Raw genomic sequence first — 25,192 nt, forward strand, 5'->3', positions numbered from 1 at the left:
TGGGGATGGCTCACCAAGTGTCTTCCTTTTGAAGTCCCTAGCCTGTTAGTTAGCCCTGGCCCCTGAAGCTTCATCCTCCTCCTTGGGCTCCAGGTCCACAACTCTGACACTATGTTTGCTCCTGCAGCACATGTGATGGAGCTGCTTCCTCCATCTCCACCCGATGCCAGGAAACAGCCCCTGATCACACACTGTTGGCAGGATGTTGTGGCCACGAGCTTGGGATGGGAACAACCAGCACCAGCCAAAGCGATCCCCCTGTTCTTCCTCCCCCCATTAGTTGTGCTATGGTTCAGGTGCAGAGAAGCAGAGGAACTGCAGGAGAGGAGGTGGAGCCCACCTCCTTCCTCACAAGCCATTCTGTGCAACCATGTCCAAGCCAGAGGAAAACAAGCCATGGGAGAGCACGTGCAGAGCGAGATGGACTGATGCCAGGACACTGCAGCTGATGGACACATCATCAGGAGGCAGGTGGGCAGGGTCCAAAAAGCACTCAAGAAGGATGAGAACCAGCCCCAACAGCTTAACACTTGGGGAGAGGTGGGGATGAGCACATAGTAGCAAGCAAAGGAAGGAGAAGAGGGGAGCCTAAGACAATGCTTATGGCATTGACATGACAAGGATATCAAGGGTCCCATCCCAGTTGACTGCCCAGCTCAGCAAGCAAGGGATGCCTTATTCTGCAGGAACCACCAGGCATCATCACTGTCTTTTAATAGATCATCCAATTGGGTCCCAGCAACCTTTTCTTCGGAGTCCCGGCCAAATTCTGGCACACACAGTCTTTCTACTAAACCAGGTTCTCCTCGTTGAGGAGCTGTCTCAAGGTCCTGTGTGTCTCCCCCTCAAGCACGTGCCAGTACTGAGCACTGCTGAGCCACCTGCACTGTGTCACCCTCCCACCTCTCTTTTGAGATGTACCTGCATCCGAGCAGCTCCAGAGAAGAGGCTCCAGCCGGGACAGCCTGGAGTCAAACCAACAAGATTTCATTCAGACAACTCTAAGAGCAGCTTCTGTCACACGAATAAACCAAGAGGAGCCTCTTTGCAATATAAATTTGTTTTTATTGAAGCAGCAGTCACATGACCTTGCATCTAGCCTTTAGGATAGCGACAGAATGGATTTGGCCAGGTCAGCCAGCCCAAAAATGTTTTTTTTAATTTTTTTTTTTTTTTTTGCACTAATAGACATGTCATGTTTAATACATACATTATCCAGTACCGGAAACCCAACTCAGATAGCTACGTGCTGATTTGCTGGAGGAATGGTCCACTGGACGTGGTCTTGACAAACTTTACAGATCACCACCAAATAACATTACTAATGGGATCAAATAAAAAAAAATACTCAGTACTCAAAGCCAGCAGGTTACACAGGTTCTTAAGTTTGTATCTATAGGTGGACAGTAAAGGAAGATTGGCTGTTTTTGATTTGAAATATAATGTCCCAGGGTTCCTCTCTCCATCAAATCAAAGGATATCATAGACAAGCTGGCATCTCTTGGAAAAATATCATGGAATAACACAGCTCATTTAAGAAAACATGCTTATTTCTTGTGTTTTTTTCTTTTTATTATTATTATTACAAAGATTCATGTCCACCTATTCTTGTGGAGTGGAAAGAGGTGTGAGGGCAAGGAGCAAGGGGTGGAGAAGGAAGACAGGAGGAAGAGAGAAAGGGGCAAGTTTTTGAAATAAAGACCACACACTTTGTATTTTTAAATTTCATTTCCAGGCTAACCTACTTTTTATTTAATGCAAATTACAGTACCAGTTAACTATTTCCGAACCGAGTCACACAGAACAAAATATATTTACAAGGGGAATGGGGCGGGGGAAATAATAAAACATTAAGCATACTTTCCACAAAAAAAGTTTATATTTAAAATGAAAAAAAAAATCAGTCACAGAGGCATTCAAGTAGTAATAATGTTATACAGGTTTTGCTTTTCCTTTAAATCAAGACAGATTTGCACAAGTGTATGCAATAGTTTGTATACAACCCACAGTCCTTAATATATATATATATATATTTTAGATTTCTGTTTTTAGGATGGAAGTGGTCACGCTAATTGGTGTGTACAGGCCCAAGTGATCCATCAGCAACACATTAATGAACGCAAATTTTACAGGCAAGCAAATTATATATATATAAATATATTTTATATATATATATATATAAAAAATAAATTGAGAAAGACCAACACAAGGAAGCTACTTTTCTCAAGCTAACCCCTTAGGTACTGTTTTCCTTTCTTGTCGTTTTGCTGTTATTGCAGTGTTGCAAAACGAAACGAACTATGAACAAAACGGCTAAAAGCCCTGTGGAAATAAACTGGAACCCCAGGGATACCTTTTCATAGTCTCCAAAAAGGTAGGCCCTGGACTGAACACTCTACTGTGCTTTTCATTATTGGCTTTTTCTTTTTAACTGCAGTGGCTGAGATTCATAATACAGGAGAGGTTGACAGACTGCCTTATTTTTGAGTCAGTCCTGAAAACCTGCAAAAATTTTAAGTGATCACTATTTATAAGTTGCAGACACCTGCCAGTACTTCAGATGAAGCTTTGCTTAAAAATAACCGAAAAAGCAATCAGGGATCTTCTATTAGCCAATTTTCTTTTGTAGTTCTTTTTTTTTTTCCTAGTAAGGTAGATAAGTTTAATATTAAAAACACCAGTGTCTTGATTGGATGTCCAATAGGGGACACAGATTGCAATCGATTCCATCTCAGAGACCTATGCAATTGCAGAGTTGACAAAATGACAGATCAAGACCATACTTCATTAAAAACAAGCCCCAAAGAGAGTAAAATAAAAGAGTAACAGTTCTGAGTGGACTGTCAAAAACAGTTTGACATCACTGACCTTCGTGTCACCAGAAAGAAAGTGCAGCCTCTGCTTCACTGGAATGAACACGAGATGCTCCAAAATAAAACAGCAACCTTTGGTTTGGTAAAGAGTTAAGTGTTTTCCCATTCAAGACAATCTTATGTGGAATACTAACAAGGTAGTAAACACAAGCAAACTAGTTTTAGAAACAAGGCCTTCGTGCTGGGCACAAGAAATTAAGAGTAATGTTAAACTTATCGTCTTAAGAAAATAAAAATTACTTTGGGGAGGAGCGTGGGGGAAAAGGGTGAAGAGAAAGAGAAGTCCCCTTGTCGGGAAAAAATGCTCTGGTATTTTACAGTAATGCCCCACTTCCCCTCTTCGTGCCAGCCTACCACAGCCAAAGAGCTTTGAGCACAGCCATCACTGTACAATACGCAGGGTTTCCTCCTAAAAGGGGTCCTTTTTTTCCTTAGTTTTGCGAAGCCCCGTCGGCTCCCTCCAGCATGGCAGGAGGGAGCGGTGAAAAGCCGAGGCTGGTGGAAGCTGCTCTCCAGCAGCCGTCTGGGCGCAGGGACTGGGGACAGACGAGCAAAGTCAAACCTAGCCGCTAGCCACGGGGCTACTCGCTGCGACAGAGGGCAAGTGTAAAACGTGACCAGGCACTGCTAGTAGGGGGATGACAGGGCAGGACGGGCAACTTCGAGACATCCAGAGCAAAGCCACGGCTTGAATGAAATGAGTTATAAACGCGGTTTCCTTTCGTTCCAACTACTGATCATGGTATCACTGAAACCTTACAGCACTCAAAGAGTTAGAAAGCAGGGGAGCAAAGATGCGGTTTCGTGTGGGAGACGTTGTTAATAAAAGAGGAAAAAAAAAGGAAATAAAATCCAAGAAATAATGGAAGCGAAGGCACTCCAAACTATATAGATACACTATACATCGCTAGAGTTATTGTTACAATAATACAGGCCGGTACCTACTGTACAGAGTTAAAACTATATGGCTTTAAAAAGCTCGTCTACATTTTGTCTGATTATTAAACAGAATCACTGCCCTGAACGGTAACTTTTTGCTCATTAATAACAGTTCCTGGGTCCACATATTTACATACAAAACAATAAAACTCAAAATTTAAAAACAACCAAAAATAATAATGTACAAGCTTGAATTTGGTGAGGAGCTTTGTTTTTTTGTGTTTTTTTTTTTCTTATTTACAAAAAAAGGTTATTCAAAGACCTGGATCTAACTTGTATAAAAGAGTTTGTGATCCTGCCATGATCCTTGAAAAAAAAAATAAAATAAAACCACCGGGGCCCCCCCGACCCTCCCCCCCCGCCTAACACACACACAAGACACACAGGCGCCTGCACATCCACAAAATCAGAGAGAAAAAGCTCTTAACTCTCCTCCACCAGTCTTAAATTAAAAGGTAAAGAGAAAAAAGCCACATTTCCTAGAACAAGCAGCATTTTTTTTTCTTTATTGTTATTATCATTATTATTTTTAAAGACTTGGTAATTTACTGCCTCCAGATAAGAACATCTACGGTCAATGCTTCAGCAGTTTCGCCTGTAAAGCAGATCCATACCCCGCCACTGTCCTACTGTTTGAGCCTCCCGCATCTGTTTGGATCACCGGGTCAGTCGAGCCCCGTGACTTACCTGGCAGGACACTAGCTGGCTGAGCTCTCTCCTTAAGGGGCTTCTCAGCCCTTTTTACTGTGTTGAGTATCTGGATTTTGAAAGCCGTCAGTTTTTAAACGTAGGTGTGTGTTTTCCTTTATAATCGGCCAGAACCGAACTACAGTTGCTTTAAAACCTTTCCTTTTGTCCAACAGCAGGTTGGTGAGGGGTATAAGTAAGGGTTTAGGAGTTTCACGCTAGGGGTTCGCTCGCCTCTTGACACAGCTCTTCCCTCCCCAAAATGCACTGTTTATCTGGCAGGATGGAGAGGGCAAGGCTTTTATCCGCTCCAGGGCTGCTAAGAGGCAGTTTCAAAATCCCACACGAACGGGGTAAGCTGTACAAGAGGAAACATACTGAGCTCATGAACAAAACCCCTGCTGCCCTGCAGTGGCTGCGTTTGCTCAAGCTGCTACTGCTGGCTCCTCCTGGGCTGCGCAAAGGCCTGTACATGTCAAAAAAACAACTGATTGCCTTAAAGCTCCACAGGTCAAATAATAGCTCATAAGCACCAAGGCGACTAGAGTTTCTCTGAAAGAGTATAAGGCCCAAGTGGACACTGACCTCAAGTATACGACAAGATCAGGTCTCAAAAGGCTATTTCTCTATCGCAGTCGCATCCTATCCCTCACCTGACCCTTTCCCAAGGAATATTGCTTTAACTTCGGAAACACAGACTTTGATTCTTACACCACTCACCGCTACAGGGAAAAACCTCAAACCCTAAACAGATGGACTAGAACAAGCATTCATCTCATGCTTCAATCAGACTGTTTTGAGATTGTAGACAAAATAAAAATAAAAAAGCAATATTGTATCTATGTTTACAGGTATATATTTATATAATATATATACGCACACACTCATATATAGCCAGCTTTCCTACAAGTCAGCAGGTACAAATTACTGTTGATAGCACTCTGATGTGTATTTTATTAATATTCTACCAATGTAAAAACATAATGGCAACTGTGACACGCATCAATAAATAGAGATCAAAAAAGCAGGAGGTTAAAAAAGATGAAATTAAATACAGATTCTAGCTTTGGATTTAAAATCAGAACTATCATAGACTGTGGCATTCTGCAAGTTAAAACTGCAGTTAAAAAAAATTACAAAAGAAACCAGTAGACTGTTACAGTTCACATTATAAACCCTGGTGTCCTTTTCCTGTATGCATCTTGGGAAAGGGAAGCCTGTTCAAACTGGGAAACTGGAAAAATGCTTTCACAGTGGCCACTTTCCCAAAAGTCCCTCACTGTCCCCAGCTGGGCACCCGCCCCCTCGGAGGATTTTGTTCGTCCGCTCCTCACTGCCGAAGAACAGAGCCGACGGCCACCTCCTCCTGCCATTTTGGGCTCCTCCGCAGGCCCCTGACTTGAGGGGCAGGAGCTCGGGCAAAGCAAACGAGCTGCTCCTGTAACGCTACCACTCGCCTTCATGCATGCGTGTGTATTATATTATATAGAGCCCACTTGATAGACTTTTCCCATAATGAAGCTGCAAGTTTCTTCATTGCTAGCACTGATTTTTTGGAAAATGAAGTCTTCCACTAGCAGTTCAAGCCTTAGACACACAGTAAATCCTCCCTCCCACCCCAGGCAACCTATTTTCCTACCATGTCACCCTCTGCCCTTACTGAGCCAGGACAGTTCTTCAGACATCCTAGGATATGGATTCACTTACAAGGAACGCTGAGCTCTGTCGAATGACCCCTGCTAAGCTCCCGACCAAATTCAAGCTGTGCACTACATCAAAGTCTGAAACTTCACTTAAAAAGAAAATAAAAAAAGAGGTTAAAAAAAAAGAACTTCAGCAGAGAATGAGGTTTGGGGGTGGGGTTTTTTTTTGTTTTGCTTTTTTTTCTTCCTTCTTTCAGTTGTGGAGGGGGCATGAGGCAAGAGTCCTGGTTCTGAAGTACACGACAGCAAACTTCCAACATGAAGAGATTGTCGAGGGGAGAGACATTGGTATGTTGTATTGCTCCGCTTTCCCTCCTCCCCCCACCTAGTCCCCTGCCCCGGACACCCTGCAGAGTGAGAATACAATGAAACTGGTTTGTATTTATAGCTATTTTACAAGGTTAAATAAGAACAACAATAATAATAATAAAAAATTGAACACTAAAATGAACAGGTTGGTTGGTTTGTTGGTTTTTTTTTTCCCTCTTTTTAATTTTCTTTCCAAATGTGACCAGTGTTGCTGAGCAAGACTCAAATTACTGGTGATTTTTCCTGTGCAGCTGGCTGCTTGGTACCGGTTCAGGTGGAGTTGGAGGCTGATGCTGTAGCTACACTATTGGTCTGAACTCGTTCTCCTGCATTAACATCTGCAAATGACAGGCAAGAGGAAGGGAGAAAACCAGTATTACCTCCAAAATACAGACATTTGGAACAACAGCAATGACATTTTCCAGGCAAGGAAACCCACAACCCTCACCAACGTGCTTATTTGGTTACAGTGTTTTCCCGATTTCAAGGGGTGTAGACAGAACGAGTCAGTCTGGGGAGAGGGTGGGAAGATGATCTTTAAGCAGGACCAAGGTGCTGTGAAAAGCCAATTTCAAAGGCTGAGGGCTGCAGGCCAGCACGCTAACACCCAGCTGGAACTGAGCAGATTTTGAACCCAAAATGCGCACATAGCAGTGTGCCAGGGGGAGCCCATTATACATGCCAGTAACTCTAATTTCAGGACAAGGTACAAAAGCATCACTAAAGCTAATACATAAATATCCATGGCCACTACAAGGTTTCACATCGGTGCTGAAGTTTTATACTGTCAGGCCATCATGTAAGAGAGCCATCTGTTAGTTGTGCGAACGGGCAGAGACAAGGAGAGCAACAAGCCTGCTTCCCCAGCAGAAACAGCTTGTGTGTTAATGTGCAATTCATGCACTTGCCTCAGAAAATGTCTTTCAAGGCTACTACTTTATTCTGTGCTGCTCAACCAAAGTTGGATCTGCCACCCCCTGACCTGCTGAAGCAGATTACTGTCGAGGCCTGACGCCAGTAATGAGGTTTACAAAAGCGTACAACATCGCTAGAGGATCAGTTCTCTGTAGCAAATAATCTCAAACACCTTCTCTTTTCCGAGAGAGACAGTGCTCTGCAGAGAAGGAATTCACAGGAGCAAGGGCATGTGTCAAAGCACAGTCCAAGAAAACACACACAGATTTCGCAAAGAGATACCGACAGGAAATTCACTGCCGTGTGTTCTCATATGCCACACAAGGGAAAAGCAGACTTGCTTCAGTTTGTGACAAAGAGTTAATTAACCCAGGAGAGTCTTCATACTAACATGCAAAGGCCCTTCAGAGAGTCTCAGATGTTTAGTTACTAAGTATTCAAGAACACTCCAGCAAAATGAGGCAGGCTTGCAATAAGGCTGGGAGTAAAGTAAGAGCCAAGCTGTTAATGAACATATTAACATACTGAGAAAAATAGAACAATACGATGGCCAATTAACCCTATGCATTTGTTATTTTCCCTAAAAATCTTTCTTTCTTAACATTAGAAGAATTGGTGGGGAAAAAAGGCACTGATTTTATCAGGAACCATCCTATACAGTATCCCATTAACACAATCACAAAAAGGAAAGCGGATGAAAGGTTAAAGATATGAAATACTCAACATAACAAATGCTGGAGTGGGAAAAGACACTATGTGAGGTTTTCTACAAGAGATCATCACACATTTTTCCTGCTCAAGTAAGGTTAACTGCAAAGCTATCAACACTGCAACAGTAAAAGAAAAAAGAAAGAAAAAAGAAAAAAAAAAAGACTATCTCAATAAAAAGAGGGTGGACTGGGCAAACTGCGCTCTAAAGATACAGGAAAAAGGACTCACAGAAAGAAGGAGATTTCCTGACATCAAGCTGAAGGACAGTATGACTAACATAAATAATAGCCTGGACAAATTAAAACTGCATGGTGGTGGGGGTGCAGTAAGACTTCTCCAGCACAGAAGAGCTTGCTAAGCAACGCAGCTGGGCAATGCTCTACATTCACCTGTTAAGGAAACCCCTTTCCTCTCCAGCCATGTTGAACTGACCAACTTTGGAAGCACAGCCAGGAGCAAGAGGCAATGAAATAAATGGAGAAGCTAGAAATAGGCAGCACTGGATGAGCAATAAATTAAGTAACATACACAGAGAACAAAAAAAGCAAACAAACAGAAAAAAGGAAATCAAACAAACAGCAGCATCCAGGACTAAAAGGGACAAGTGGGAAGAGAGGATGATGCCTACTTGAAAAGGAAATGCCACGAGTAGCGTGTGGGAGGAAAGGGAAATTCTCCTGTGCGCAGAGGATGCCAGATGACTATTCTGGGAAAGAGTTTCCCAATCCCTTCCCCCCACCCCCATCCCCAAATAATTTCAACTCTCCCCCCCAACAAATACCACAACAAAAACAGCTCATGCAGTTAAGGCACTAGCAGTACCAATGTGATCTGGAAAGCCAGCCTTGCACAGGAGAGACAGACTCTCCTACATGGGAAGTTGCTCTGAAGGAGCTACTCCCAAATCACACATGCATGCAGACCAAAGATCACAGAAACCCCAAGTGGCACGGCCAGACAGCTAATAGTTTCCACACTTGAAACTCTCACTCTGCCTGTTTCAGATCAATTTTCAGGTAAGGATAAACACTAACTAGTGAATGCAACATCTGCATGCCTGATGCAGATGGTCCAGTCAGAGCCTGTACAGTTGGCAGAGAATTTCTTTGTGCATGTAAGAAAGTGCTTGTATTCCATTTGCTGAAATGAAATGTGCCTTTTCATGATCTATTCTTGAAGACAGCAGAGGCTGAAATCATTATCATCACATTGCTATTACGCAGAGAAAAAACAAAAAAAAAAGGGGGGGGGAGGGAGAAACTACCTCATGTAACCTATGCTCCTTTTCTATTATTGCTCTAATAGGAGAGCTCCTGAGAAATATATACTCCATATGATAAGAAAGGAATTAAACAAGGTGACACAGCCCAAACCCATTTACATGGGGCTTTCACAACAATATATGGAAGTCCACTCAAGCTGGGACAGAGCATGGAGTTTGCTCAAGGCTGTACTGGCTCAGAACCTGCAAGAAAATGCAATTTTTCCCATTCCAGCTTTTTCTCTGCCTCCCCATCTATGGGGCATTTGGGGGAAAAAAAAGCTTGTTCCAATGTTTCTTTGCCTACGTGCTGGAAAAAGAGTGCAACTGGAATACCACAGTCTCTGGACATTCGGTTACTCCTTCCCACCATGAGAAACTGGCACTTGGGCACAAAAGAAGAAAATCTAGGCCTTCAGCAGATGTTGCTAAAACATCTGCTTTGCTAAGCAATTGCCTGTGCTCCTGTGGAAGTGGCGTTTGGGAGTGAAGCCTCCCAGCTGACACGGAGCTGCCTGCTATGGGATAGATGCCTGCAACAGACTGCAGCCCACAGCCTGCGGCTTGAGCTTAATCTGATTCATTGCTGTGAACTGCCCACCTGACACCTCTGCACGCATGGGGAGAGAAACCACATCGGGGTTTAAGCATCAGTCATTGCTAAAACACTTTCAAAGGGAGAGGTAAATCAATGGGAAGTCGTCTCTCCTCGCTGTAGGATCTCCCTCTTTCAGTTCAGCTTCTCCCCTCAAGGAACACCTCTGCCTTCCTGCAGGGTACCTGGCACTCCTTCGAAACCCCCTGGAAATGAAAGAGGCTTTTGTTTGGAGAAAGACAGATGTCAACTCGGCCTAAGAAAGCCTGTTACTGCTAACGAGGGCAACAGTTTCTATTGCCGACGGACTGCACTGCTCATCTTCAAAGAAACATGGAGAACCAAACTACCGGTCTGAGGGTCCTCACAGGACAACTGAGGACACAAGTGGAAGGGGAAAAGCCCACTCTTCCTATCATGTCTCTGGCTGTAGAAATCCAGGCCTCAAGTGCAAAACTGGTAAGCCAGAAATGCCCAAGTTTTATTCCTATGACTGCCACTGACTCATCTCTGTGCTGAGCTTGCAGAAGCACAAGCAAAGTGCTTGCCCCTCTCTCCTGGATAAGGAATTAAAGTCTTTCAAAATTCTTTCAATGGGAATACCATATATACACTAAGCCTTATTTTACAGAGTACTGGTGTCTTTTTATCTGCCACATGTTGGCAGGTAACACTAGCTCTAATCTGAGCTGTTTTGTTGCTGAAAGTTCAGGCACACAACCTCATTTGAGATTTGCAGGGATCAACACAGCAGGACGTGTAAGAAAATGACCCCAGTGTCCCTGCCAGCATGACTCCCCTGCAGATGGCAACTACACTTTTCCCATCCTAACACTGACCAGCAGACAGGTAACTACTGCTGCTGGCTGATCTAGGAAGAAAAACATGTAGTCATACACACAGACAGGCATTCAACACTGTGTGCATGCTCCCACCTCACATGCTGTGGCTGCATGGCGATGAAACCCTTCTCCTCCAGCTAGATCAAGTCAGCATCTGCGTGAATAAAGCTGCACTGGCATTTTTATCAATGGCCAGGATAATTCACAGAATGCTATCACACCATTGCAAGCATGAGCTCATAATTCCCCTCTTGCTTTTCTTTCACTTTGTTTTAAACATGCCACTATGTCACAGAGAATTTCTTGGTTTTGGTCGAATTTACTAACTCTAGTGCAGCAAGGCTTCACACTCCCACTGCAAAGCCAGCTTCCTTTAGTGCAGCGAGTTCCATCTTTATGCCTCAAGAGGCAATTTACAACAAACATTTTTTAACACTCAAAAATTAAATGCAGTAATTCCCCTGCACATAACATCAGGATCCCAGGATGAACATTGCACTGAGCTATTGAAATCACCACTGTACATCTATCAGTTAATAACTATAATCTGTTTTGGATAACTTTTAAACACTGTAATTTTGGCTTGAACGGAGGTATTTCTGTGAGTTTTAAAAGGGAGCCATGTAACCTTGTGCTATTAAAATAACTCCTTGGAAGGAGTGATCAACAGGCAAAGTGCAGGTGAAGCAGTCATACGAAAAATGCAATTTGCAAAGATATCACCATTTAAGTAATGCATGAAACACATTCACAAAAACAAAGAGAATAATCTCCTCTAGTGTAGACTGCGCCAATCCAGAAACTAAGCTGGGTTAAATCAGGATAAAAATTAGATGCTGACTATGATTACAATTATATCCATAATACCATCTCTATATTGGATATATTCATGGACTCAATAAAAGCTGGAAAAACTGGAAAAGAAAAGCTGATTGTGAATCCACAGAACTAAGTTGAACCTGGCACCGATACGCAACCTTTCTGTTTTTTAATGCATTATGCACAGAAGGGGCCAGTATTATTATAGAGGCCTTTTTATAAAGGGAAAGAAAACGAAAAGAAACTCTCTCTTAAAAGGTACAAAGAAAAAAAGCTGTGCAGATCTGCACCATGTTATATGTTCATTAGCATATGGGCTGGTATTGCTGGCTTGATGAAACCTGGTCTGTTTAAGTAGCATGTTGAAAAGCCAGTCTCTCCATCTCAACACTGCTGCTAACTCTCTCAACAAACACTTTTGCTAGACTTAGGACAAACAGATATTATTTTTCTGGTTATTCTCTACTCCTGACCCAGCTTTGTATATAGAAAAAGGTACATGATAAGTAGCAGTGTTTTATACCTTCTCACAAAGCTGAAATCCTGATATTGCTGCGCAGCAATATGACAGCTATGAAAACTGAGTAAATGACCATAGGCAGGTAAAAAAGGCCTAGCTGGACCATCTGCAGTGATGGAGCAGCACGCTTCAGTTCAAGTGCCTGTGCCTCGAGCTTACGGAGCAGGTCGACTGTTTTGAACACAGCAGCAGACACATGAACTTCGGTATCACTTCTATTTGCTAGGGGGAGACAAAAGTAACACGCTACTGAAGTGGATTATAGTTTTGCCCTTTTAATTGCCTTGAGGTCTATATTTTGCTGTGTCATCACCACCAGAAAAGCAATTTCTGAACTTGTACTGCTTATTCACAAGAGCAAACATTTTGCAGAAAAGCATCCTGTCTATCAGCATGCCCTGGGTTAGGTGGCAGTGTTACTCCCATGCTCCTTTAAGAGTTATTTAAGATGTAGGATTTTATTGGGATGGGCAGGGGGTAGGGGAAGACGGGATCCACTCTAAGAAATTCTGTTGCCAAGTGTAGCATCAGCATGCAAAGCAAAACAGATTAACATAATCTCATACAGGATATAATCCTAAAATCGTAACTCTGATGAAATTCCCACTGCCTGCCGTGAGAACCCCAAGCGCCTAAGAAACTACAAAGGAACAGCTCTAAAGTCAGCAAAACAGCTGTGCTGCAGAAACCCAAAGTTGCAAGCTGTCCAACACTGAGCTTAATTTCACAATTGCTTTCCAAGTTGCAAGGATTTTTTTTGTTTTTGAACTAGGAATAAGAGGTCCTATCCCAACTCAGCAATACAGTGGCTGCTAACAGACAGATTAAAAATGTTGACATCAATAAGGCTTTTTTTTAATATTGTTTATATGAAGGATTTAGCCTAATGTGTTTTTCCTTCACGAACTCTTGGAAGGTGCTGGGTGAAAAGAGACTTTCTCTCTTAACCCAATTCATTCCTCAAGACTGTTGCACCTGGGAAAAGAAAACTCCTCAGAAAGACACAAAAAGGACATTAACTGAAACAGTATTTTTCAGAGGACTTAAAAAAATTTCCATGCTTTTATTTTGTAGTTCTTCAATCATTTTTACTACTTTTATCTGTTTTTTCCTCCTCACTCCTGTTGTTGAGCAACAGATGTACATAAAAGGGAAACAGAGAACATGACTATTTGCAAAATGCTGCCAAGCGTTCGAAACAAACACACTAAGTTTTAAAATACCAAATTTGCTTTTCTCCTAAATTCAAAGCACATAAATTGCACAGGCTACATCTTTTATCTGTTGGTACTACTTTTTCAGACAGAAGCTGTTTGTGTCCGTCTGACCCGGACTACCAAAATGTTTCTGCAAACCCAGTGTATAGCAGTGGTTAGAGGCTAGAACGAGCACATCAAAATCCAGGTTACTGTTTGACAGATCAACCTGTAAATGCTTTCCTGCCTGTTTCAAGAATGCCTTTACAACAGGGTTTCTCCTCAGTCAGCTGTCTTACACTGACTAAGCACCCTGCGCCTCCAAAGGGGGTCACAGCCCTTTGCAAACAGGATTGATGTGCGTACAAGATATGGATGCAACCCCACCCATTTTAGTTTGCCTTTGGTTGCCCGAGCCCCGAGACAGCCTGCTGGCGTGCTGACTCAGGGCTGACTCAGAGCAAGAGTGCCACGTACTACCGACCCACCTCTGCCACATCCTGCAGCACCTGGGATTTTCTTTGGGAGTCTCCCAGCTGATATTGCTCAGTTTTTAAGCTCTCATTAGAAACCTAACACAGCCTGGTGTGGCTATTGGCCAACAGTGAGCTTTTAAAAGGTTTCTGACAGAAATGCCAGAGAGAGACAGAAGAAAGTCGCTCAGTGCTGGACAAAAACCAAAAGCATCTACCTCGTGCTCAAAGGTGACACGAGAAAGGCAGTAGGAAGCAACTGCAACTACACAGATGAGGTAGTGAGCACACTAACAGTGAACTCCCTGACAACACTTTTGTAAGTGCTAATGCCTTGCACGCTGGGAAAAAAAAAATCCCTCTGTCCACACTCCACAGAGGCTATGCTTACTGATACAGCTATTTCTTTTCTTCCGAGGCATCACAAACTCACTCAGGCTTAATAAAGTCAGTATTTACCTCAGACTGTCTGAGAGCTTAGAAATTACATGCAAACCAATTCACAAGGATCGCTAAAAAAGAGGCAAGGTTTTTTTTTTTATAGTGGAAGTCTGAGTGAGACAGACTGACAAACGCAACATCAGAACATGTATTCTAAATGACCTGGGCTAGGATTTGCGTTAGTGCAGCGCAAGTGGCCGCAGCTAATCTAACAAGTGTATGAGAAGGCTGGGATGAACCCTTCCTTTCTTGCTTCCCCTTCACCCCAAGGGTCTCCGTGACTCAGAGGCTGGTAAGAGAGGGGACGTGACTGGAAAGGGAGCGAGGGAGAAGAGGGAGGGAGGAGGCAGGCAGGCAGGCAGGCGGGGGCACATTCTCACCTGAGGCTGCTGTAGCGTTTGTAGGGGTGGAAGCGGCTGCTTGATTCCGGGCATGAGCAGGGATGAGGATCGAAGCCAGAGATGGGTTACTTGACAGTTCTGGAGGGGAGGGGGAACAAACAGAGTTAGCTCATCGTTCATCAAGAACCCTGCATGCAGGTTTAACTCCTCGGGTTTCCTCAGTAACTGTAACCTTGGACGAAACACATGCCCGCGGAGCCAAAGGTCACATTACGTTTTCTTTGCCTATAAGCAAGAGGACACCACAGTGATATTTGGCAAGGAAGTCTCCAGAGCAAAACTGTCAAAACTACAAGTAATGATTCATGGGAATTATTTCCTAGGGAAAGAAAGTGGCTTGGGAGCTAGCAAAGAACCGATCGAGCCTGTTCCTTGGAAACAGCCTGAAAAAAAAATGCTATTTCCTTCTGAGAATCAGGATTCCCTTTGCAAACCCATTTGCAATCAGCCTAAAGGAGAAAGCTGATAACGGTGGTGCAACTTCAGATACTGGTTCAGCAAGCAGGCAGCTGCCACAGTTGCTCCAAGAGCTTCAGGGATTCAGTTCTTTGGCCCACTCAAGCTCCACTTTTCAAGGACCCAGGAGCCCAAGCCCAATCTCAGGGTGGTCTTCTTGAGGCCAAGGAGAGATGATATCTCCTTTAAAAGCACAAGGAAAGGCAAAGAGAGCTGGTTTGCTGGGTAATTTAAACAGACAACAAAATAACACAGCCATTCTTTCTGAAGACATTAGCTGAAGAAAAAAAAGTAATGTCTTTTAGGCTCCAAATATAGCTTCAGCATGTATCAGAATGAGAAACAGGCATCTTTACCACAAGCGCGGGAGGATTAAGAACTTGATACATAATGGGGCAAAGCTGGCTAGGCCAACAAATGACAATCTTTTGGCACTTTTTCAAGAGTGCCTAGTGCCTCCCAGCAGGTGGGACAGAGCCATGACAAGCCAGGTCCTGCTCATTGCAGGAACAGGAGCAACTGTCTCTTGAGAAAGCAACATCCAGTGAAAAGGATGTAAATGGCCAACTTGGGGAAGGAGGAGACTGACAACTTTTGGAGCTCCAGAGGTCATCTGGAGGAGACATGAAAACAGACACGTTTTAATATAAGACCTCCAGATAGAAAGGGCTGTGCAGAAACCAATCCAAACCATGTCATGGGTGCAGTAAGGTGGTTTTGTACGTAGTCCTCACTAATTACTTGGATTCATTTTTAAAAGCCTATTGCCTTTCTTTAACACAAGCTTTAAATTTAGGGCCTAAAAGCATCAGTTGTCTATTTGGTGATTTTTTTCTCCTTAAAGTTAACTTTAGAAGTATCAAGAAGAACTGCTGAGAAGGCAAGATGGGGAAGGCTCTCACCTGCTTACAAGTCCCTTATTAATACATATTTTGAGACTGTATTTCAGCACTTATGAATACAAGTTCCACTCTAGAACCAAACAGAAGTTACTACAATACCAGCAACCTATTGAACCGGTCCTGTAACAACACTACATTCACATCTAACCACATTTAGTCCTTCCAGAAAACTTCAATACTCAGCATTTGTACAAATGCTAGTCCTCAAATTTGTAACACAAACAAACACAGACTCCATTTTACAGAAAAATAAACTGAAGTAGTATGTCCCCTCCAGAGTCAAAGCTGAGTACCAGTGATAAACCTGTATTTTAATGCCGGTTCTATCTTGGCTATTAGCTGCTCTGTACCAGAAAATGTTGCTCCTTTAGTATTATCTCCAAAGCTATTTCTCAAATCTGTTACAGGGAATCTGCTGCTTACCTCATTCTTTCCTACAGTTTATTATCCACACACAATCTTTTCTGCTCATCCCTGGCAGTAATATGAGACCGCTGCCCAAAGAAGAGCAGAGCTAGAATGTCGAGGAAAGAAAATAACATTTGCTACCTTTTGGTGCTAAGCTATATACTGACTGCATCACTGTAGCCAGATTCCCAGGGTCAGAGAAGCACCTGCTCTGACAGAACAGTGTTGTTGCAATGATACTTTGATCCCGTTATGAATCTTCCCATACTTTCATACAATATTGTCAGAGTATCTCCTTTCACAGTACCAGTCTGGCATATATACAGGGTTTTTTGTTGTTTTTAAGGCAAGCGCAAGTGTTTCTCTGAAGCTACCATAAAGAACGTGCATAGAGACTAGAAGGCTGACATTGTTCACTTCTTCAGAAAGGTCACACTGTCTTTCTTGGTACGAAGTTCCTTAAATTCAGTAAGCTCTGAATGTCTTGATGCTTCCTTTAGAGGAGCAGATCAATTTGGACAAGAAATAACCAAAACAAATTGAGCTCTTTTGGCTGAAGTTAATAAGAGCTTTGCTTTAAAACTTGTTTCAATTTTTCGTTCTTCGATATCTTTGTGGCTATCACATCTGGGAGGATCACACGCTTCAATACTGAGGAAAAGGCCTGATCTCTGGTATCTGCAGACTGCTTGAAGTATTGGGCACCACTGTTCTCTATGATTTTCAACCCAATATTTGAACAAACTGCTGAGCTGTAGCCTGCTTATCTAAATCAAACTTAAAATTCAGGGTTGTGCTAATACAACCAATATTGCCTTTACCGCAGTATCTTCTTGCAGCATTTCAGACAATGTTTTTAATACTATGATGAGAACACAGCAGTCATCCCAAGTCATTTATTAGAGTCCACTCCCATTCACGTCAGCTGGGAGAACAACTTTGGCTTTCTCCTGACCCAGTCATGACATTTGCAGCCAGTTTACATCTCCAGTAAGGAACAGGAATCAAACACTGCAGTTTTACCAGGACACCAGGTTATCTTCACTTCATTCCCCCAAAGCAATACAATATTTTCTGTTGAGAAAGAGTTCAGTGCTCATTTTCAGTACCATTATGTTAGATATTTCAATAATCCCAGAATCCACTGGAAAAATTAGTTTTGTATCATGTTTGCTTTGGCAAAATAATCAGCTTTCCATGAAACTGAAGTTATTCCAGCAGTTTCTCCTCAAACTAGAAGAGTGCTGGAATCAGCACAAACTTCATACTTTTCATTTCTTGCCCCCCTCCACTTGCTCTAAGCAGAAATATTCTGTTAAAAAGAGCTGGATGGCACTCAAATGGTCACACTAAGGATTTCTGTCAGACTGAAAAAGGTTAGAAATGAAAGTTTTATAATTAAAAAAAAAAACATATATACAAGTCACCCTTATGCTTTACTGATTAAAAAAACACACTAGCTAAAAGGTGTTTGCCACCAAACAGCACAGTATCCAATTCTAAATGCTGAATCACAGAAGAATTTTACAGTCACTAATGGCTAATGTAGTACAACAGTGACATTTTGGGGTCCAGCACAATCACTGACCTGTTATAAGAGGTTTAGTAAATGGCAGTCATTTCACAGATTGTTTGAAAATTTAGCTTCTAAGGGAAAATTGCTTTCTGTTCAGCTGTGCTGCAGCTAAAAGTCACTAAAATGCAGCATTCTGGCTACTAGAGATACCTACTTGGGGGAAAAAAATTTTTTTTTTCAAACCCCAGTCAGCACATAAAGTTGGTTTAAATATTAAGAGAAACTTACAGGCAAGAATAAGAATGACCAGATATAGCTATCTTCAACAAATCTCATCTCTACAATAAAGCAAGCATCTATATGCCCCAGGACTACTACTGGCAGTCAGTCAAAAAAGCATGATCTTTATCTTGTGTATATTCTTGTTGCTTTTTTCTAGGATCTGTCTGAACGGCACCACTGCCCACATCAGCAGGTTTGGCATGACACTTAGGTTATTTTCGAAAACTAGTCCAATACATTAATGACCAGATTTCTGTTGTTGTTTCTAACAGTTTTGCCTTCAAGCCTTCTGCAGCTACCTTGTACTTCATGGGTTTCAGAAAACTGGATATAGCCAAATAAAATACTTCAAATTTTCATATTGCCTGATAAAAACAAATGCCATTCAAAACAGAAGGGCACCTTTCATTACTTCCCAAATTACCACAGATGATGTTATTGCCACATCTGATTTCCAGTGACCTGATCTATTTCCCAGTTGTGATTTCTGCTCTGGACTGGCAAGTTCAACAGGGATCTGTGAAATCAGGCTAAAATGCTAGGGCTTCCCAATAGTCACAGAAGGACAGGAAGGTCCTTGTATATCTTGAGGGCATAATCAGGACTGCTGCCCACACGAGACTTACCACTACACATTTACTGATCACAAAGGTGTTAAAATCATTGAGCTGAGCACTTAATTCTTTTTTTATTTGTTTGTTTTTAAAAACTCTGGTTAGTTTTTTGAGTTTGGCTGCTGACCTGCAACAGAGCTTATTTCAAAATGCGTTAATGACCAGCCTCTGTCCTGCTTTCCCTTTTTAGGTACTAAAACTGACCCCTGCCAATAACAGAAACCTCCTTGAATTTTAAGGAACTTCCTCCACCGGAACCAATTGCTCTTGCCATCCCCATAAATCATTGTGCAAGGGGAGAGCACATCAGCCCTCTAGGTGGATGTGTGAAGACAACACTTCACTGAGGGTTGAAGGATGACAAATTAGGAGCCACAAATTTGCCTGAGGATTAGGGTAGCTTACCCAGCAGCTACCACACTGCCTTGAGAAATCGGAGACGCATTCCTGATAAATACATATCTATTTTCCTCAATAAAGTTTTAAAAGAACTCACTGTAGAGCTTTCAAGCCTTTTTTAAAAAAAACTTGCTTTCATGTAGTAGATGGGCCTCATGCTAACAGAATTAAAAAATAATTAATAATAAATACGTTTAAAAAGAACAGGGAATGAAGCTATATTAACATATTGGGATCAAAACTATCTTTGCTACTGGAGGTGGCCTTAGAATGGGGAAAAAAAGGCAATTCCTGAATATTATAATATGATAGGATCCTTAATCTAACTGCTAAATTCATACCACCAGATGTAGGAACCAGCACAGGGGACAGTAACCTGAAAGCACAGGCTGTTTTCACAATGCTATCAACACCTGTGCAACACTGGGAGACACTGTTGACACTGTTTTGCTGGTCTGTTAAAAACACTAACTGCTCCAATGCTTTCTCCCCTCAAGTGGGAGAAGGCCCCATGTGCGCCTTACTAAAACTACTTGCAACCCCCCCCCCAAAACAAAACAAACAAAAAAGACTTTTCAAGGTGTGTATTCCCTGGAAATGTTAAAACATATATTAATGTATATTTGCTTCCACCAAGACAGTGATTCAAAACAAGTTAAAAAATTCATGCTTGGGCAGTTTAAATACTACTTTGTATAGAAACATCTTAGCTACAGTTACTTCTGCAGTTACTATTATTAAAGAAAAGGGCTCCATACGTTCAAGGACAGTGTTCTGTTTCACGTCTTGGCAGATGGGCAATGCATGTACTAAAGAGTCTGAAAAATTAAACTGAAGCTAACTGAACCAAAAGGTGTTTTAGACTTCCAACAGCAAATGCACATATATCTATCCTCACACAAAAGGTGAGGACTGGGAGCCAATCACTTAAAGTGCTGTAAAACTAATTACTAGCAAATTTGTACACCATACTTCTCGCATCCTCTATCGTGGCAGGCAAAATTGTTCTACGGGGATATCAGCTTTATATTTCTGACTTCTGTGAAAGAATACACGAATGGTTTTAAAATTTGGTACTGGTTTGGCTTCAAATAAAGAAGTTGTTTATTATTTTTACAGTTTCTAAATTACTGAGTCAATATAATGCCAGATGAACTGTGCAGCACATAAAATCTGGACACTGAGGTCTCTGTAATTTATCATACTTTCAGAACGAAAATGGACAGCAACACTACAAACTTCTCTGCCAAAGCCGGTATGCATTTCTCCTTGCTATGGTGTTTCAGCTATGAAGGTGCAGGATCATCTTTAAAATGGTAATCGAATCCCCACGATCCACTGACTGTGGTATTTCACACAAAACCATCAACTGTCTTGCAAACACTAAACTGCAAACATAAACTCTTTGTGCAATCAGACAGTAACAACCTTCAGTAACCTAGACTAAAATCAAATCAAAGGCACTACGTATCTGAAAATCCCATAGCTCATTTCTCCAAGTTGCCCTTCCTGTCTCTTTTTGAACCGGATGGCTGATATCACAACTGTTTAATATCCTTAGTCCTGCTTGGAGATTTTTACTTTTGAGGGAGTGACACCTGCATTACAAGGAACATTCATTATCACAGTGCTTCTTCCCAAAGAAGGGATCCTCAACGCTCACAGACTACCTTGAGTGGTGAAATTGAAGAGTGGAGGTTTGTCTCGCCCATTTGGTAACTTGACGTTTGGGTCCCGTAGTTCATCGAAGAAAGAGTGTGCACACGCCTCCAGGGGAGTCAGGCGGGCAGTGGGGGTGTACTCCAACAGACGGCTACATAGCGCAATTGCTTCTGGTGGAGTGCGGGGCCGGAAGACCTAAAAAACAAGCAAGGAGAAACAGGTTGTCTGGGTACATTTCTATTCTTTGCCGATCAGAAGCAAGTCAGAGCAATTAAACCTCTCACTGCCCAACAAGTTGGAACAACCTGATGTTTGTAATCAAAGGTCTCCAGTGAGGATGGGAAAATCCAGCTCCTGGGGTTGAGAAAGGGTTAATTGCAAAGTCTTGCACTCAAGTGAAAGTGCAATGCCAGCAAAAAGACTTCATGAGAGTGCACTCAGAAAAACAACTTGAAGAACGAAGGGGGAAACTCATTCAAAAATCATAACAAACACACAGGTGCTATCAGCCATGCATATGGGATGGAGTGAGGTAGGGGGAGAAAGGTTCAAATGAGCAGGATTCATCGGATGTAAAAATTGAATAGGGCCCCGCTATATATTTTTTTTGCTAGTGGATGAAGCCTTACTAACACCGACTTTTGCAGGCAGGCAGGTCAGATTGTTGCTATGGAGGCTGCTGCTCAACTTTGGAGAACAACAAGGAAAGCAAGGGTGGGGTGCAGGAAATGTTTGGCTCTAATTCGCAAGTTACTCCTTCCTTGACCTTATTCTGGCAAGTCATTCCCATAAATTTATTGGGATAACTCCTGCACATTTGGTATTTGTAAGGACAGCTGAAAGTTGTGTCAAGAGAACCAACTGTTTCCCTCTCACAGATTTTTTTTCCTTTTTTTACCTTAAGTGATTACAAAATGGAGTTCACAGCAGTTCTTCGCTGAAGCTGTATTTCAAACCTTCAAGAATAGCTTTACACACCCCAAATCACACCCCCAACCTTCCTCTCTCAATAAGTCAAAAGCAAAATGCAAGTTAATCACATACATGACCTAGGTGGCCTCTTCAAGCACTGCACTCTCACTATGTTACAGGTGAAATACAGGCTGGGGAAAAGGGAGCGGGGTGGGTGAGAGTGTTAAATGTCAGCATTTTTGATAAAAATTGAGCTAATCCAAAATGCTTTTGCACCAATGCAGGTGAGCCCAAACCACACAGCACCAAGGAGCAAAATTAGTGCACGACATGCTAACTAATTGCAGACTAGGAACTTGCACAGGCACTGTGTAAGTAGGTTTTAAACCAAAGGACACATATGCTCTCATGAATGAGGATTAAACAGCAAGGCTACTTTTTCTAGAAACTGAAGTTTTCTCCCCTTGGTGTCCAGCTGGCTCAGGAGCCCCTGAGTTAGGTCTAAGGCATTCTGTACTAACTCGTGTGGCAGCGAATCCCGACTCATGGAGTCAACGAATGAAGTACCGAAGGAGCAGCACTTATTTCTCACACTGGCTTGTTGCAAAACAAAACAAAGAAAAGCGTTTTGCCCAAGAGCCATAATCATGAAAGCAAAGGCTTTCGCCTAACGCTGCAGCCACACTGCTGTAAGCACTGCCAGCAGAGAACTCGGGCTGCCATCCATGCCCTGTGCGTGCTTTCACACGGAGGGGCGGCAAAAGCCGCTCTTCTCTTCGGTGTTGAGACCCATCGCCTCCAGAGTCCAGATTACTGACCACAACGCAAGGGGGACCCAAGCATCCAACTCGCAAGTCACAGCCTGACCATAACAAAATGAAAGACTATCTCCCATTCTAAACAAAACAAAACAAAACACCTTGAAATTTTTACCTCTTGGTAACTAGCATAACTGAACGGGTCTTGGGGTAAAAACACAGAAGCGTAGTCGCTTGATTTTTACCCTGAGGTAAAACTATCGAGGTCTTTCCCTTATACCTTTTTCACTGGTGTTTGACCAGGCTTGATTTACCACAGTATGAAATGAAAATGCTTTATTCTTAGCTGTGTTTTTTTCCCCTCAGGACAGCTCACATTTCAGTTACTATGCAGATTAAAAAAAAAAAAAAAGCCTTTTTTTTCCTTCTGAGACGAAGACAACAACTGCTTATCTTAAAGCAGATTATTAGGCAGAGTCACAGATCTGCCACCTGTAAAAGGAGGACCCTTGTTTGTCCCCTCTGTAAAAATCTTCATTTTCAACTCAGTGAAACCCTAACATCTGCTTCTTAAATTCTGCTTGAAAACTGCTCAGCCTGCATTTGGACTCAGAAATTTGTCACCTGAAGTAGGCAATTACTATAGGCTACCCTAACTGTTTCAAAACCAGGGAAGGAAAATAAAAAAAAACCAAAACAAACAAAAGAAACTCTCACACATCCTCCCTCCGCATAAATGGTGATTAAAACATGGAGTTACAGATCTCTGCCTGGCTAATCTTTATCACCTTGTGTTAAAGCAGTCACCTGGCCACTGCCTCAAGGATGCTATCTGAACTCCAACTTTCCACTTCTAGCATTTCTCTCTCCTTTTTTCAAGACTAGGCCTAATAGTTTGAAAAAATGTTTAAGTACATACCCGTACTCCTGAGGTGAAATGTCCTGTTCCTGACGAGTCCTAAAGATGATAATGCAGTGAAATAATCCAAACAGGGGGAGTCAATCCAAAAGAGAATAGTCCAGCAAGGAAAAATATATCCAATATTATAAGAAATCCATGGTGTGGGGGACATAGAAAATGTTTATACAATTAGAAACTTTAAACATCAGTCTCCATAGCAGCAAGTCCAACTTCACCACAGTGTATGCCAAAAAATTGAGTGTGCAATGGTGAGGCATAGTATAGAAACATTTCTATATTAAATTTATGTTCCAATGCCAGTGCATTTACTAAAAAAATAAAAAAAAATTGAAATCAAAACTCTAACTCAAACTAAAAGGGTAATTGAAATCCCCATCATAAAGAATTTTCAGTCCTTGGTCCTGGATATAAATGTCCACAGACATTGGGGCCAAATCAGTTTGTCTCCATAGGTGCATCCCACTTGTCAACCTTTCCCAGAGACACAATGTAAACTTTTTTTTCCAGAAAAAACCAACCCCCTAACAATTTATAATTTGTGCTGAAGAGAAAATAAAAATCTGTATTTTGAATTTGGCTGTTTTTAATTTGTGTGAGCTACAAGTGCATCAGGCCGCCGCGGATTATTCTCCATTCTGGATTGACTTCCCCACCAATGGATTTTGTTGGCTGACATGATCTCTTTAGGATGCTTCAGGAACTGGACAGACCACCTCAGGAGTGCGGGTATGGCCTTAATTTCTCTCTAGCATTTTTCCCCCTCATACCGTCGCACCCTTGACATTTTTTTTTTTAAATTTTTCTCTCAATTTGCCTCCCGCCCCACTTTTGAATAATGCACTTAAAAAAAGAAATCAAAGCAAAAATCCTGTGTCTTTTAGCTCTCCTAATTCAACACAGTTCCACCAGAAATCCTGCCCAATTCGCCCACTGAGAACTACACAAGAGGCTGCAGCACTTAAACATCAAGAGCAAGGGACAGTCACAGCCGCAGGTGAAGGGCACAATAGCTCGCACGCCACCACTGCAGCCCGAGGCGGTGGCACCGCGAAGGCAACCTGCTGTCGGTGCTCGCTTAGGCCCAAGCTGCAGGAGGACAGACGGTAGGACTCACCCTTCGCTGTGAACCCCCCTTGATTTTCTGTTTCAGTGAGAGTTTCATCTGCAGTGTAGTTCTCAGTGAGGGAATCGCTTTTAGTCAATAATCCGCGGATTCTTTTTAGTCTGCGGACTAAAATTTAGTGCACGGACTAAAATCCGGCCCACTGGAGCAAAGTATATCTCAGTCTAAAATACATCTGGGTGAAAGCAAAAGAAAAAAAAAAGAAAAGAAAAAAAGGAGAAAGAAAAAAAAAGGAAAAAAGCTAAGTGCACAAAGTAAAGTATTTGGGCAGACTAACATTTAGTATGCAGACTAAATACGGCTGGGCAAAATGCACAGCAAGTCCACAAACAAAAACAAAAATAAAACACTGACAGGAACTTTTAAAGCAATCAAATACTACCCCACCTGCGCAGCAATTCATTTTTCTAAAATGAAATAAGACCTTTTGTAAGGCTATTTGTCCACACGAGGGACTGAAGGCTCAAGTTTTCATTTTAAAAAATGAACCTGTTTTGGAGATAAACAAATGCAAAATAAAGTCTTTACATCCAATATTCTTCAAGGAAAATTT

At 42.2% G+C, this 25,192-nt stretch overlaps 1 protein-coding gene across 2 annotated transcripts in view; it reads right to left on the bottom strand.

Moving 5' to 3' along the window:
- Positions 1-1,709: 1,709 nt before the first annotated feature.
- Positions 1,710-25,192, bottom strand: part of GSK3B (glycogen synthase kinase 3 beta) — a 156,572-nt gene continuing 133,089 nt past the window's right edge. Inside the window, exons 9-12 of one of the 2 annotated variants that reach the window (XM_067302233.1) lie at positions 23,514-23,552; positions 20,933-21,119; positions 14,665-14,763; positions 1,710-6,849 (exon numbers count right to left, since the gene is read on the bottom strand). In XM_067302233.1, the coding sequence (XP_067158334.1) occupies positions 6,782-6,849; positions 14,665-14,763; positions 20,933-21,119; positions 23,514-23,552 (393 nt within the window). In that variant the 3' untranslated portion in view covers positions 1,710-6,781. The remainder of the gene's footprint in view (positions 6,850-14,664; positions 14,764-20,932; positions 21,120-23,513; positions 23,553-25,192) is intronic. The other variant, XM_067302234.1, reaches the window with a different exon arrangement.

The sequence above is a fragment of the Apteryx mantelli genome, chromosome 1, assembly GCF_036417845.1.
Source record: "Apteryx mantelli isolate bAptMan1 chromosome 1, bAptMan1.hap1, whole genome shotgun sequence".
Classification (NCBI taxonomy): domain Eukaryota; kingdom Metazoa; phylum Chordata; class Aves; order Apterygiformes; family Apterygidae; genus Apteryx; species Apteryx mantelli.